This window comes from Anticarsia gemmatalis, chromosome 12 (genome assembly GCF_050436995.1).
Source record: "Anticarsia gemmatalis isolate Benzon Research Colony breed Stoneville strain chromosome 12, ilAntGemm2 primary, whole genome shotgun sequence".
Lineage (NCBI taxonomy): Eukaryota > Metazoa > Arthropoda > Insecta > Lepidoptera > Erebidae > Anticarsia > Anticarsia gemmatalis.
Window position 1 is genome coordinate 12220119 of NC_134756.1, and position 15996 is coordinate 12236114.

The following is a 15996-nucleotide window of genomic DNA, read 5'->3' on the forward strand; positions in this document are numbered from 1 at the left end:
GTTTGCTGTTGTGCTTTATGGAATTACAGTGTTTTGGTTAAAAGATTTTTGTTGTAGAGAATACCAAGCAATAAGTAATTTTAATTATGTTACAAAAAACCCTCTTTAATGTGCTGTTGTTGATTATTAGTATTAATTATACTAACATTTAATATGGTTTATTTAACTTCCAGGGAATTAGAAACCTATATCAAAGTTACGAAAAGCGTAAATATTTTCCCTAAGCCTGTTGCAAAAAAATTATATTAATGAAAACTACATTGGAATAATGGATAGCAAGATCTACTATTAATACCGTTAAGTAGTAAAAAGATCTAAGCAAATCAAACTGGATGTTTTGACACATACTAAAGTCGACACTTTGAAACCCAGACAACGTTTGATGATGAAACCAAACAAAAATAAATAGACTGTAATAGCCAACACTACGTACAGTCAGCTTAAAAAGTGGTTGTACAAAATCATTTAAAAACCTGATATTTAAGGCCTTCTGAAAGCCTTTGACATAACTTAGGGCTGTTTTATTTACTGTCTTAATTATTTACGTCTTTAAGTGTGATAAATTCTAAGCGGTTACCCATCTATGAAGTGTCAACGCCAAGGATTACTTATCCCATTGATTCTTCTCACGAGCAACAGCTTTTCCGAAATGGTGATAGATAAAAAAACTATGACCATTTTAAATACTTGTAAAAAGTTTAAGATATAAATAATTTCTTGACTTTCAATTGATCATTTACTGACACTAAAATGGCTTGAACAAATTTTATACTAGGTTGATTATACCATACGAATGTTCCTAGTATCTGTCTGTACCTACGAAGTCAAGTAATCAGTTTTTCTTTCATTCCCGAAATATCTCTCATTAACCGAATGTATACAGCAGTGGGTAGAGAAGCCGTTTGGTCCATTGTTGCCGCCCACGATACGTTTATGACGTACACAGTGGGTAGGAACAACATACACGCTAATTGAAATGTTTAGTTTCTATGAGGATATAGAAATAGTATAAAGCTTGGAAGTGTTAGTTTGATTATGTTTTGAAGGTATAATGAAGTAAGTAAGTTAAAACTTCTATTGGTGAAAAACAATAGAATATTATCATTAATTTTGTAAGCCTTTCCTAAGTTTTCTACTTATTATAAAGCCATGTTAGTTCTTCACCATTAAATAAATGAGAGGGAAAATTACTATTTGCAAGAAGTTTACAAAGGCAAGAAAAAAAATCTATCTAAATTGATTGGCAATTTGGTAGTGTATACTTGTAACCGCCTTTTAAGCAAGAAAATGTGTAGGAGTCAACTGTTCCACAAAAATAATGGATTTCAAAATTCTACACAAGTAAAACCGCGAGCATAACCTAGTACGTAGTATAAATAAGCAAAATTTTATAAGTAGTATCAAACCATCAAACCGATACCAGCTGCAAATATTCTCAAATACTCTACAAGATCAATTTCCAAGTACGGTATTGATCTAAAAGCGAGCAGAGTGCACACTCTTAAGTTTGAGTTCGGTCTCACAAGTTACGGTTTTAATCTGCCGATCGGTATAAAAGTTTAAGTTCAGCAATAAATAGCGAACTACTTTGAATGAACGATTCCGTGCTATAGCAGAGTGGAGCAAAAGTTTTAATGGGTGCACGATATTTGAGTATTTAGGCTGTACTTTTTGTATAATTGACTGGAAGTAGCTATATTCTATGTTATTGACATACTATTTCTTTCAATTTAAAATTACTGTTTTCGGAAACATGCGAAAACAAATAACAATAATAAAAAGAGATCAGTAACAATTGGCATGTTTCGGAAATTGAACACAAAACTCGACTGCTAAGTTTTTCAGTCAGTGTCTGATTAAGACTTTATGTTTTTAACATCTAGAAAACTATTATCAACAAGGATTTTTACACATAAGGCCATTAATACATGCGTTGGTGCCCTTGACCTGTTGAAATAGGCCACTAGTCTATAAAAGTAACTACTGAAACGCATAGCTCGCATATTTCATTGACGAAGCCAGATGAATATAAAACTTCATAGAAACGGTAGCTTTTTATTGAAGTTTCGAAACGATTCTCTGCTACGCATTGTATCGTAAAAAACTTACTTTAGTTCTGTCTACTGTTCGACATAGGGATTCATAGTGTGCTTGTATTTAACCATATTATTAGGGATTACTAAACTCTTGAGTACAAAGATTTTATAGATGATTCACTTTAAAGAGTCACTATTATTAGTCGCTAAGCTGCTAGAAATCATATGTTGGAATATTAATTTTACTCTCCGAAACAAAGCGATAATCAGCTTTCTATGACTCTATAATCCAAAAACAAAGTTTAAAAAATTCGCTACTAGTTTAAACCCTTCAAAAGAACTTAGGTGAGGACAATATGATATGAGGATAATATGAAAGCAGAGAGTCTATCTACTTTAATAAAAAATATTCGCTTGCATTTCTTCTGTTAGGTTTGCATAATGGCATATGAGTACTTCAAAGTTGTTAAAAATTATAGAACACCATCTTTTATCTATTCGACCTAATTTCCATTACACAATCAATGCTTCTGGACTTTTGACGTAGTAATCTAAAAATACCAGCAAAGAGCCACAGAATAGTTTTTATATCGGTATATAATTAATGATCGTTTGGTATGTGAGTGGCATAGTAAATGTGAAATTTATGGTACATATCATTAAGTTCTCATCAATCACTGCACGTTTGATGTTTATGAAACTATTTGCTCGATCGATCGCGTGTTAATTTATGATATTGACAGATATAGTGTGTTATTTGTAGCTGTTTTTTGCGTTTTGGTGTAAAGATTTCTTTTTACCAAATTCTACCTGTTTCAATCGTTTATTAAGATGAACAGATTTTAATTGAATAGTATGATACTTATTTTCAGTCTTTTTGCATAGAGTTTGACAATTTTATATGTATTGGTCAGTAGGTTGTAATTCGTTTTTATATGTGAAACTAGCTGACCCGGCAAACGTTGTTTTTCCATATAAATAAAAAAAAATAGTGTCAAATAGAGGTATGAAAAATAGATGTTGGCCGATTCTCAGACCTACTCAATATGCACAAAAAATTTCATGAGAATCGGTCAAGCCGTTTCGGAGGAGTATGGCAACGAAAACTGTGACGCGAGAATTTTATATATTTGATGTTAGAGTAAATAAGATATATCTAGCTAGGTAACTGATATGTCCTTGTATTGCAACAAAAATTAAAACAATGGCATTTAATATACAAAATCTAGTATTTCGCATGCTTGACATACTTTTAAAATTATTAATTAAATAATACATTTAGCATAATAGCTATAGTCAAGGAAAGGCAGTATTCGTATGCAAAAATGACAAATGAATGACGTTTCGAATAAAGATACAGCGTGGCTTAAAATGTTATATAAAAAGTTAAGGATAAATCTCAATTCTAGGTAGTGTTTACGATATTTAAAAAAGTCAGGTTTCTTATAGCTTGTAGGTATATGTTGTTCTACCACAGGCTGGGCAGAGGTCACGATGGTCTTGTGACGATCTACATTTTTTTTGTAAATTTAATAATAACTAATAACTAATTTAGTATCTTTTATTTGCCAAATTCTTTGCATTTATATTTCCGCACTATTATCATAAACGAATATAAATAAAGCGTTGAAGTTTTAAGCATTTATCTTATTCTTTACGATCTAAAATAGTTCACAGATTATAAGATAAAAGACATACTTGTCGCCAAACCTATTAATAATACACTAGCTTTTTCCAGCGACGTTACCCGTGTTGAAAGATTGTCTTTGATATTCGTAATTTCATAGTATTAACAAAACTTATAAATTATATTTTTAGGAAACTGCATATCAGGGTAATGGCATTTTTTCATAAAGTTATTTACCAGGGTCTTTACGTCCACTTTAAACAAAGCGCTTTTTACTACTTATACAAAGGCTATGAGCAAAAATATTGTAGAAACTATGAAATTAGACTTAAATCGTTTACAGTATATGAAAGCTAATACGAATACTGTTTTAGTAGTGTAGTAGTGTACTAGTAGAGAATTCATTCCTTTAACGCTAAACCGAACCGGCATATTATTAGAGCACCTTTATTCAGAGCAACAGAAATGCTTTAATTTATAAAACTGAAAGTAAACACAACGGTTCAGCTCAAATTCGTAATTTTTTTTAGTAAAATACAAAACAACTGCATAGACAAAGTTAAATTATTCGCGACACTAATATTTCCACTATAATAACATTTAAAATATTTCTCAATTATAGCCCGGAATAAGGTAATTTATAGGCTCGCCATCTTTTACCTGGGACTAAAATTGTTAATAGCGAAACGTGGATGTTCTTCATACACTTTTGTCTTTAGTTTCGGGTATAACAAGCGTGATATTATGTGTGTATGTAATATATTACTCAAACGCCTAAATAATTGACCAGAAAGTGTCACCGCGATGCCAAATTACGTTTCAAATAAACGGCTTTACGTAACGCGTACGTTTTAGTTTGTTTTCACAATTGTTATTATCTTTATATTCTAAATATAAAGGACTATTAGTATTATGTTCACGTGTATTCTCTCGAGACCTAGATTTTGTGTTAGATACTATTATTACGTGTGAGACTAGAATTTTAGGTAAATGTTTGAAAGAATGTGGAGTTTATTAAACGTGCTCGTACATAAAAAAAAAGAAAGACTAGCTTATACGTACGACTTTTCTTGCTGCAAAAGTTTACCTGTAACTAATCAATCCTACTAAAGATCTACAAAATTGAATCCAAATTTTCACAGGTACAACACACTTTCTTGTTTTTTTGTGAATACAAAAATAATTCTTATATTCACAAATTAGGAGTAAAATATATAAGCAGAAACCGCTCAATAGGATGATTTTTTTCCATTCGGAAAATCTTTTATCGCGGACGAAATCAACGGCAATGGTTGCAAAGCGAGTTCGAGGCTTTATAAAGTATATAGAATTCACAAAAATAATTTAGAAAATTTATTCAAAGTTACACACAGTTAAAGTAATATGAAGTGCTTACACGATTACATCTCGTATATAATTTAATACAAGAGTGTAGCAATAAAAGTAATTCAATTTACATAAAACAAATTCACATAAAATGTACTAGCTAGACGCTTTACGTATATTTTAAGACACGTTTTTATAACACAAATTTTAAAAGTTCTTTTAATATAAGTTTAAGAGTTTATTAATCCTACTGTCTATAGTATAGTACGGATAGATGCGAAAATCTGTCTGCCTTGAACGCTTTTATAGCTAAACCACTGAACTGATTTGGATGATGAACATGAAGATAGTTAAACCCTCGAAATAAAACGTAGGTTTCTATACTATGAAAATTTGTCTCCTGAGTAAAAAAGGCTAATTTTAGACGCTGTACGCTTGTCAAAACACATGGTTTATCAATTGACTATTCATGATGTTTCATAAAAAAATACTTAACCGATCTTTATGAAAGTTGACACACTAACGGTTTACAATTTAGATTAGCAAATATGCCAAAAAATATTTCCACTCAGTGGATATCACAGGAGAGAAACTAGTTATTTGATAAAATATAACGTTTATATTTCATAATATTGGCATCAGTTTATAAGTTTTCTATAATATTTATTCAGTACATCCTTTCCTTTGTAGCAAGAATATTGAACTGAAATATTTCTGCCAGGTATTTCTATCCGCAAAGAGATTATGACAGGCATATTTCATAAAGTTTCCCCTTTGAAATCAAATTGTAGTATGAAAATATTATATTTAAATCTTCGACAGTAGAACGGAGTAATACTTTAAGAAGCCAGAAATATACTAAACATAGAAAAGTTTAGAGACTACTTTTCATTTTCCGTTACCTTGTTTCGAAAGCGAAACTTACCATTTTGTAAATAACACTAACATAAATATTAACGTGAAAGTCATTTCGTTTGCTATACTTGCAAAACCTTTGTACTGATTTTAATTTGCACAAAAATGTACCCCTTAACCGATTTTAATTCGCAGAATATGTTATAATTAAAAATCATCAACTATTTGGCTGGAATAAACCATGGAATTTTGTACTATGGTCTGACTACCTAGTAGAGAGCTTTGGCATGCACGATTTATTAAGATTTTAATTGCTAGTTCTGTGTTTTCTGAGATTAAATAGCCTTATAAAACAGGCCACTGTGAACTGAATGAGCCTTCGTGTCAGGCATATGGTTAAACAGAATTTTGTATACCACAGCCTTACGTGCAACTTGCATCCAAAGGTCTACCAAGTTCTTAATCTACGCCGTTGGGCTACTAAATAATAAATACAAGCACTTACTTGATAAATAACGTGATGCCGGTTCTTTCAATTTCCCTGAAGATTCCTTTCCACGATGCCATTATGCAGTACTGTTGCTTCGGGGTCAGCGGTGACCGAGGATCTCCAGGCGGAGGAGGTCGGTCGATAACATCCTGATGGTTTAACTCCGAAGCAGCTAATTTAGTTAATTCACAACCCATTGTAAATTTTTCTATTCACAGAAAAAATGGCGGAACACTTTTTTGTTTTTTTTTTTCTTGGCGTTCTTAATTTGAATTTAGAATGTCTCAGATAACACTTTCTTTTAAATGTAATGTTGTGGTTATTTTGTTAATCACTGTATTTTGAATTAAGAATGTATATTTTTTTCTTTTATTGTAATGTTTATGTTTTTTTTAGGCACAGATTAGGAGACACGGTATTTTTCACACAACTGGTCACAACTAATATCTATAGTTAAATAAAATAAATTGAATATTAATGAGCGTTTAAAGACTGCCGAATACTAACGCCGTCGGTGCGAGTACCCGATAGCGCTGTGGAAGCAAATGCAATAAATTGTTTGCTGGTTTAAAATTAGAAAAAAGTGCTTCGCGCGCTTAGGCGTACTCGACACAAAACTGCGACTAATATCTGTGGCAAAAAAATACAGTTTACTTTTTTTATAAGGTATTTTTTTTCTACCAATAGATATTAAAAAGGCGTTTTATTAAAAAAGTTATAGGTACTAGTTTCTAAAAAAAAAACAATGTTTTCTACAGTGAGATTGAAATAACGCTTTGTTACACAGAAACACAATATTTACCTAAAATAACCAAAACAATACGATTAAAAATATATTAACAGTTATTTTAATACTATCGCGCACTATTATAAATCAATTAAGTCACTATAACTCGTTATTGAATTATAACGATGTCTAGTTATTTTCCGTTATTCGATAATTCATTTAAAAATAAATATTTGTTTGACTAGTTCAGTTATTAACTTTTGACAACTGAGGCACAATAGCCGGCACTAGTGATGGGAATAAAACGTTATTTATATGAATAACTTTTATTATGATAAACGTTATTGCCGATATTTTTATTATGACATTTATGATTGCCGTGAAAGTTTACCTTATGTCAAATAAAACCGAATCTTGGAAGTTTAATATTCTATAATATGAGTGGCGAATTTGAAAGCTATATTAATATGTTGCACAATTTTTAAGCGAATCTATGTATGTATGTATGTACCATATATTTGCTATGGAAATATTTACCTGTTTATTCATGTTCAAGAGAATTTAATAAATCTTCACTTTTATTGTTTTGCTAGTTTTTTTGTTTGAGTAATTGATTATAGCATTTGGTCATAAAATATATTATTTGCTGCAAATAAACACTCAAATTATTCCAGACGTGGCCATTTAAGTGCCCATAAAACATTTAGGTATCCAATTCTCTCATACATTTCAAAGTCTGATGTACTCGTATATATTTTTAAGATCCTTTAAGAAAACAAACAGCCGAAGTACACCCACGCGGCCATTAACGTAGTTTTTATTATTCGCGTGCCGTGGACAATTTCGTTGGCCTTAGAAATCCAATTTGAAGATGAAAGTATAGGCCGAGGCAGACACGACAGCGATCTGGGGTAAATTGCCTCATGTAATATTACATAAGTGCGTCTGATATGACATTATGATTCGGTATGTACGACGCTTTTTTCGGATATGTTGCCAACGAATCTATCTGAAACGAACTGTGAAATTTGAGGTGCTGTAATGTGTGGTAAATAATGCGGAAATAAGGTTTTGTGGATTGTTAAGTAAAGGTAAGATTTTTGGTGTAAAAAAACCTTTTTTCATAGACGCAGTTCTACATTTAAAAACAAAAATATCTTCACTGCATACAACATTAAAAATATTTTTTCAGAATTCATTTCAACAACAACAGTAATAACACGAACTATTTAATATAAGATACATTTGGCTGTAATCATAACTAAAATAACAGTAGTAACAACTAACACCCCATCACTATTCAACAACGTCTCCCATTTTTATGTCCCAGCAATTGTATGATAATGTCACATCCATATTCGTAATTATGGCTACTGAACGTCATCACATCACTATCAAACAATGCCAAGCAATATTCCACCTTGTGTTTATAGATATAAGAGTTAAATGTTTGCAGATGTTATCGGTACACTCGTCATGAATGATGTCTTTTAAAGGAATGGTGACGAAATGTTCTGTACAGGTTTTCCTTTTAGTTTGATGATGAATGCATCCGATAAGCATTGTCTGCACTATATGTTTGTGTATGGAGTTGCTATGGACAATGGGTGGTATGTGTCTTGGTAGTTTTATATTGAGTAATGTTTTGAACTGTACACAAGATTATAACAATATTACCAGGACGAATAATGTATTGTTTAAAAAACGAATATAAATTCGATTATATTTTCCTGGATATTGACTGTCGAGCACGTCTTTACGACATTGACAGGCCAAATAACGATTAAGAAAAACCAAAAAAATCCGACATTTAAAATATAATGATATTTATTCAATTTTGTTTCAACATGGTTGCTTAACTTTCGGAAAAATGCGACCCTAAAAATGTTTTTTGGTTTTATTTTTTCTAAATACTGTGTTATTGGCAGAATATATAATGCCAGGATCACCGCCGACCTAAACAAAAAAAAACTATACCTGTCAAGTACAGTTTAACTATACTATACTTTATAATAATTTATAATTCAGACGTGTTACATATATATTATTATGTGTCACGACACCTCTCGATTTGTGCTTATACCGGACACACTCGCGAGATCCCATAAAGTTACGTAAGTGCTTACTATAGGATTATTATTGACATGTGATAAATATGTCACTACTCCTTTTAATTTGTACTTATACCGGATATACTCATTACTCGCAAGGTCCTATAAAGTTTGGTAAGTACTATTGGTTGTTAATTTTCTACCCAGGTGTGTTGCTACCCCCAAAATTGTACCATGAGTCATTAAATATGACAGTTAGTAATTAGTATGCGATGCGTCCACGACGGCCATACTTATAATGATGTAGGTTAACAGTCAGTATCGTGTTTGTTACTTTGTTAGTTTATGTGTGGTCTGTACATACCTTTGAATCGATATATAACAGCTTTTATCTTAGTAGTAATTACTTTTCATTTGGCTTTTAGACGACGCATAACCTGAAAATCTGTAAAACAACTCCATGTAACGTGGACGTTATTCCTCCGGGAATATATTCCTCATTTTCGGTCACGGGTACCCGTGACCGAAAATGAGGAAATATTGACAGATTTTTTTCATATCTAAAATCTATTTATTAGACAATGAGTTCTAATAATAATGTACCGTGGTGATTTAATCATTTCTTTGGAACAATGTGCACACGAATCATAGAGAAGTAGATAGTCTTACTACCCTCTTACAGGAACAAACATAAAAACCATAAATACATTTTCAAATAATATTTATTTAAAATCAAAGTAACACTTTATTACACCGACCTTATACATTTTAATACATGCAACACATTCATTGCTTATATCAATTCATTTAATACAACTTAGTAAGTACTTAATTATAATAACATCGTACATACAATACTTTAGTTTAATTCCAGTAACTTAGATGCGAATCGTAATTTTGTTTCAACGAGGAAAAATACAGACAAGTTAAGTTTAAATCGTGAAAGTTAAATGAACTCTATTTACTTGTTGAAGACAGCTCTGAACACAAAAAAACTGGTTTCTTAATATAACTGTAGTCAATATAAATAAACACTTTGTTCTGACTTAGGACATAAAAATCTAGTATTCTTAAATCGTGTAGTTAAACATCTTGCTCCGCCAAAAATATAGACAATTATTTTACCCCATTGCTTTTCGATTTAATTTTGTTCAATACATCACTGACCACTTTATTTGCGTTCGTACAATCTGGCGGTTATAGGTTTCGAGCCATTGACCAAAAATATAAAAAGCTAAATAAAGTATTTTCAGACTATCCCGTGAAATAAAACTCTCTATCGAAGCGACAACCGATATCGCTAATCGGCTTAAAATTAACTCGAAAGTTCAACAATAATTGCTTGTTAGTTGAGTTAGGTTCCGATTTCACTGAAAAACGGAGCCAAGGCAATTAAGTCATCAAAACTTTGATTTTCTTCACACAAATTGAGTTTTACTCGAATATTATAACTTTATTCAATGAACTCAATTTAAAATGCTCGAGTACTCAAAGTCAAACTGTCAGTCTGCTTGTTACATTTTTGTCGGAAACTGTTAAACCGATTTAGATGCTATAATAATATACTCAGTTTCGATAAACAAATGCATAAATATTATTAAGAGTGTTTAGATTGGTCGAGAATTAAACCACAGTGGGCGTTTACACAATAAATCTCGACAAGTTTGTTTTAAAACTGATTGTTTGAAGAATAAAGAAACACGGTATCGTTAACGTTTTTTGAATTTTTGACAGTAAAGTTTGGAAAAGTTGATGTTTGAACATAAATATTTCTTGATCTGTGTTTTATTTTGAATAATTTAAGTTTCGACGGATCTAGAAAATACGTCAACGGATGTTGTACGAATAAAAACAATACATTTCTGCTTGCCAAAATGGAATACTATACTGCAGCAGTAAAGCTTCGATAATAACAATACACAATAAACATATACAATAAGAAAACATTAAGTCTCAATACATGCTTATATTCGTCATTACATAATAGGTTCGAGACCAGGACACGCGGCGGCGGTGTTGTCAGGGTGACCACATATCTCTTGCACCAAAAGTGCAGTCAGTCATCGAGCACAATCTTTCTTAAAGTAAATATAAAATTCCAGCGTTTATCACCTTCTTGTTTATCTATAAGTATTTGCGTTTTCCTCAACAAATTCACCTGCCAATGTTATTCTTTCACCATAATTCTATCAGCGTCTTTGTAAATATTATGCTTATATTTGCGCACAGGTTTAGCGTTGTTGTGACGTCAGGGAAGTAGTTAAAATGAATTCCTTTATTTTTCTATATTGTTTAGTCGAAAAGCTCGGGGCACTTAAAACAGTTTAGTTATTATTGTATGTTTTCTGATCGTTTATATATAGAGTGCACGGCAGAGCATATTCTGTCAAGTGTTTGTAAAATTTATCAATTATTTCTCAGGTTTTAGAGCCCCCTTGCAGAAGACTTTTAGCCTTCTATTTTGTTAATTTTATTGTTAACGTATTTAAGTAAGTATGTATAATTAAACATAATTAGCAATATGTATGTATTAAAATTCAGCTGAAACACAAGGGAATTCAGCCATTGAGTTTTATCTTTAAGTTCTGTCCTTCAGCACATTTGCAAAATTTTCGTCCCGCCATTCGAGTCTCCGAGCAAAGTTTCACGTTAATAACTTTCACGCTTGTAATCCGAAAGGGACTCCCACGAGGGCACGCCAAAATATATTATTATTCCCGCACTCACATTTCGTCAACGATGGCTTTAAGTCCCAAAGGGAAACCTCGATAGCCTTATTTTTATGTATAAATAGAGAAAAGAAAAATAAATACTATCTGGTAAAGAATTTCCAAAATTGGTTTCAATTTAAGTTGGTAATTCATCCCCAGAGCTTTGCTGTTTCCATTTATTTTTGTGTGATTGAATTATTTGAGAACTTGTTGCCAAGATGAAGGCTTCAAATATTTTCAGATTATACTTTTCCAAATATACGAATCTCATCAAATTAAATCTAATCTCATAATTGTTTTCGATACTTATTGAATTGGTTGACAATATTTCCGCGATACCAATGATCTAAAAAGATCTCCCAATAAATGATTCTGACTATTATAAGTCTATCCAGCAAGATAATAAGAAAACAAGAAAAATTTTTGAACACAATCGATTGCATTTCGCATGTAAATATCTACAAAATAGTTCTCTATCCGTGGTGTTGGTCAAGGGACCTCGTACCACGGTATTCTCACGCGTAGCGATAACGACCGCGCTGTAGGGAAGTTGCTACGGCAACAGCGACAGTCGCCATTGCCAGGCGATCTCATAATTATTTCTCGCTGGATAGACCGTGTTGTAATTTTTTTCGGTGACTTTAAAAGAACTCGGACTTGGTGGTAGTGTAACTTTATTTATTGTTTTTCTACTTAGCTAAATCTATAGTAAAACTTGCTCAACATTTTGCAAAACTCTGGGATTTTATTGGTACATTAATCATATTCATTTTCTACAAAAGTAGTATGAGAGTCCCTTTTTTGCTTGCTGCATTTATCGTTCGTCCGTAATTATTTAGATTTGAATGATCTTTTGAGCCTTTGAGGCCTTTGAGGCCAAAATCACTATGACAGTAATTCCTAGCAATACTCGAAATTTCACCACACGATCTTAAATGATATCCGTTCAAATTACTTCTCAATTTGGTATTCAATATCTTATTAGCAGAATAAACCCTTAAATCGTATGTAACCAAAAGCCAATTACTATTTCATTGCCAAAGGTTATGTATTGAGCAATTAATGTGAAATAGGGCAACGTTCAATGTCACAGTAGATGTATTGGAGTTTACGATTATGATCACGAACGTACTGAAATATATTATTATGTGATGGCTCATTGATTTTGTATTCGGTTTTAGTGGTATTGCGATTTCATTTTATTAGACCTGGACCCTTTTGAATATAGGTGAAAGAATAACATTAGCGGTTCAAAATTCAGCTTTGTAATTGCTGTACAAATATTGCCAACGTACCGTACAATTTCTTTATATTTGAAAACATACAAATTCATTTCAAGTGACAGATGTATAGCTACAAAAAGAGAGTTACTATAATATGTTTTTGACAGGTTTATTCAACATAAAACTTAAATATTCTTAAATGATACGAGAAGGTATAATATTTTTTACAAAGTTCTTCAAGCAACATACAGTTTACAATTCACATTACATTTCCAATATTAATTTCGTTCAAGTGCTTCAACTTCACAAGTAGCAACAACACTCGCCAATTTAGCTCGCACGTGACAAACATATCGAAATAAAGACAACTCCTTCGGCTCACACTTCGAGACCCGAGAGATTTCTAACTTAACACACCTTTGTTGAAACAAAAGTACGATTCTAGTGAAATTTACAAGAATACGTTCAATGTAGACTTTATATCTGTTTTCAGTTTGCCAAGTTTAGTCTTCGATAGAATTTCACAGATATTTTTAAAGAAAGTTGATCCTCGTACTAAGACTTTTTTTTCACTATGGGAATGTGATGTAGCTATGAAAAACTTCAGAGTTGGTTTTTGGATAAAGTAGGTACTCTGATGTAAGAAAAATTGAGGCAATTTTACGAACTGTATGACTATTGTCTAATATTACACGGAGATTAGTGCTTTCATGTATTATACTTACTTTCGTTTGCTTGGCGTTTCAACTAAAGCGTTATGTGTATTTGCCATGTAATATTAGATGACATTTTCTAAGTTCTTTCGACTTTCTTATCTTTATTACAAAACATGTTTTAGAGTTGTTAGTTTTTACCTCAGACAGATGTTGGAGTAATATTTCTAAGATTAATCTCAAGTTTATCCATAAAACAAGTTCTGTAAAATTATGTTTCTAATTTTCATATTTTGTTTTGAAAACTTGGCTCATTTTTACATTGGTTATTAAAAATGTAAAAAATAATTTATATTTTTAAAATATCAGAGAATTACTTTTTGAAGTAGTTTGTTTCAAAATATTTGTTTGTTTAGTAAAATATAGTATGATGGAAAAAATCATCCGATTTGTGCATAGGTAAAGATAATCTGTAGATCTGATTATAAAATTAGTAAAAAAATATTAGTAATAAAGTCTAGTAATATGTGCTCTATATTTGCGCTATTTACTGCTTTAGAAAATTAAATGTATTTTTAAAACTGCCTATGTTTTAAAGGTTGAAACATAATCGTTTTTGAAATACTTATTCGAATAGTTGAACAATAACAAATAATTACAATTTGAAACATATTTATACTAAAGTCTACAACACTCACGCACGGAAGACGCAATTTAACAATAATTATGCCGAATAATTAAATTAAAAATAATTATTTACGATATAACAATTGTTGGGCCAGCCAACTCGTAAAACGTTAAGAAGAATATCATTAGAAATAAATATTATAATTATTAAATTAGTACTAACAAGCGTTTTGTGACATTTAAAAAAGTTATTTGGTTTAAAATTCCTTAGCTTAACACACATCTTTTCACTATATTATCTACATTTTGTTTCTATTAATTAAATTATGTAACTATTCAAAAAGCATTCTAATAATCAGTTAATGTTCCCATACTGAACAGTTAGTCCCATAATACCATACCAGTCTAAATACAGACGACCGAAAAAGAACAGTGACAACTATACACAATTATAGAATTATTCACATTATACACATAATTCACGATGCATTTAAAAACGTCTGTACACTTCACTTTTTAAAATCTCGTTTTAAATTGACATTTACTTGCAGCAATTCCAGACGTCTTTGGAATATTTCGAAGTAGGTATTCCAAAGTTTTGAACGCCTTTTTATATATACGACTAATGCTCCGGCTTCGTTCTGTTGAAGTTTTCAGTACTTTTCAGTTCTATTTCCAACGTTATATTCTGTACATAGTTGAGCTCACGTGGAGTTAGGTTTGCCGGCTTTCTCGTAGCCTTCTATGAGTGTTTCTAGTATGAACTTAATGGTTATTTTGTAGATATTCTCGACGTTGGGAGTGTAGCGGTCACCGAGCGTCGACTCCACGGCTGCTAGGAACGGTGCTTCGATTTTCTGTGAAAGAAAGAACTGGTGTTAATAAATTAAGAAGTGAAAAGTTTCTGCATCGCCCGTGTTGTGCAGTCGGCGTGGTGCCAAATACGGAAGCCGAGTGTTGGTAAGTGTTTTAAATTGTTTACGTATTTTATTAAGTTAAGGGCTTTTAACATTGCATTGTTTTTGTGCAATTAATGCCTTCTTACTGATATTCAGCCCAAATATAATTAAATCTACGGTTGAAAAACAAAACAAATTAATAACAAAATCTGTCTGTAGACATTAGACAATTTACGCTTTTACGTCTAAATAAAACGCACAAATTTTATTTTAATTAAGCTCTAAATTCTTCAATGAACACGACAACCAGAGATAATATTTTTTTTCTTTATATCTTGCTGAAAACATCAAACGAAACCTTCCTACATTTCTCAAACCTCTATATCACACCCAGTAATAAAATATGTAACATTTTGAACCAATACCGTGTATTTCTAGCTCACCGGAAGTGGCTCTTGCCCCTCATTTCCGGTTATGAAAGCCTTCATCCCTTTAATACTGACTTATTCGAGTTACGGTCAAGTTTGGTGAGGACGTTTTTGAGGTTATGTTTTTGAAGGACCGAATGTGTTCTGTTTTCATTCCATTTGAGGCTTAAAATCCTTTATTTTTAATGTAACACAGAATATATAAATGTGTATGGGTAATGTGTTAGGAAATGACATTCCTTGTCCCTGTCAAGTCTCTGAAATAGAGTTATATGATTCGTATATTCAGCTTATGTATCAAAAAACGATGGTAGTGGTCCCACTGTGTTTCACTAATTTAACT

General features: G+C 31.6%; 2 protein-coding genes across 6 annotated transcripts in view; both read right to left on the reverse strand.

Annotated features, from left to right (window-relative positions):
- LOC142977146 (neuroglobin-like) overlaps positions 1 to 7338 on the reverse strand; it is a 33258-nt gene extending 25920 nt beyond the window's left edge. The window contains exons 1-2 of one of the 2 annotated variants that reach the window (XM_076120884.1): positions 7137 to 7338; positions 6350 to 6781 (exon numbers count right to left, since the gene is read on the reverse strand). In XM_076120884.1, the coding sequence (XP_075976999.1) occupies positions 6350 to 6531 (182 nt within the window). In that variant the 5' untranslated portion in view covers positions 6532 to 6781; positions 7137 to 7338. Of the gene's footprint in view, positions 1 to 6349; positions 6972 to 7136 lie in introns of those variants that run through there. The other variant, XM_076120883.1, reaches the window with a different exon arrangement.
- A 2478-nt stretch (positions 7339 to 9816) lies between these two features.
- The window catches only part of LOC142977093 (neuroglobin-like), a 119300-nt gene continuing 113120 nt past the window's right edge, over positions 9817 to 15996 (reverse strand). For all 4 annotated transcript variants that reach the window (XM_076120807.1, XM_076120805.1, XM_076120806.1 and 1 more), the window contains one exon: positions 9817 to 15183. In XM_076120807.1, coding sequence (XP_075976922.1) covers positions 15031 to 15183 — 153 coding nt within the window. In that variant the 3' untranslated portion in view covers positions 9817 to 15030. The remainder of the gene's footprint in view (positions 15184 to 15996) is intronic.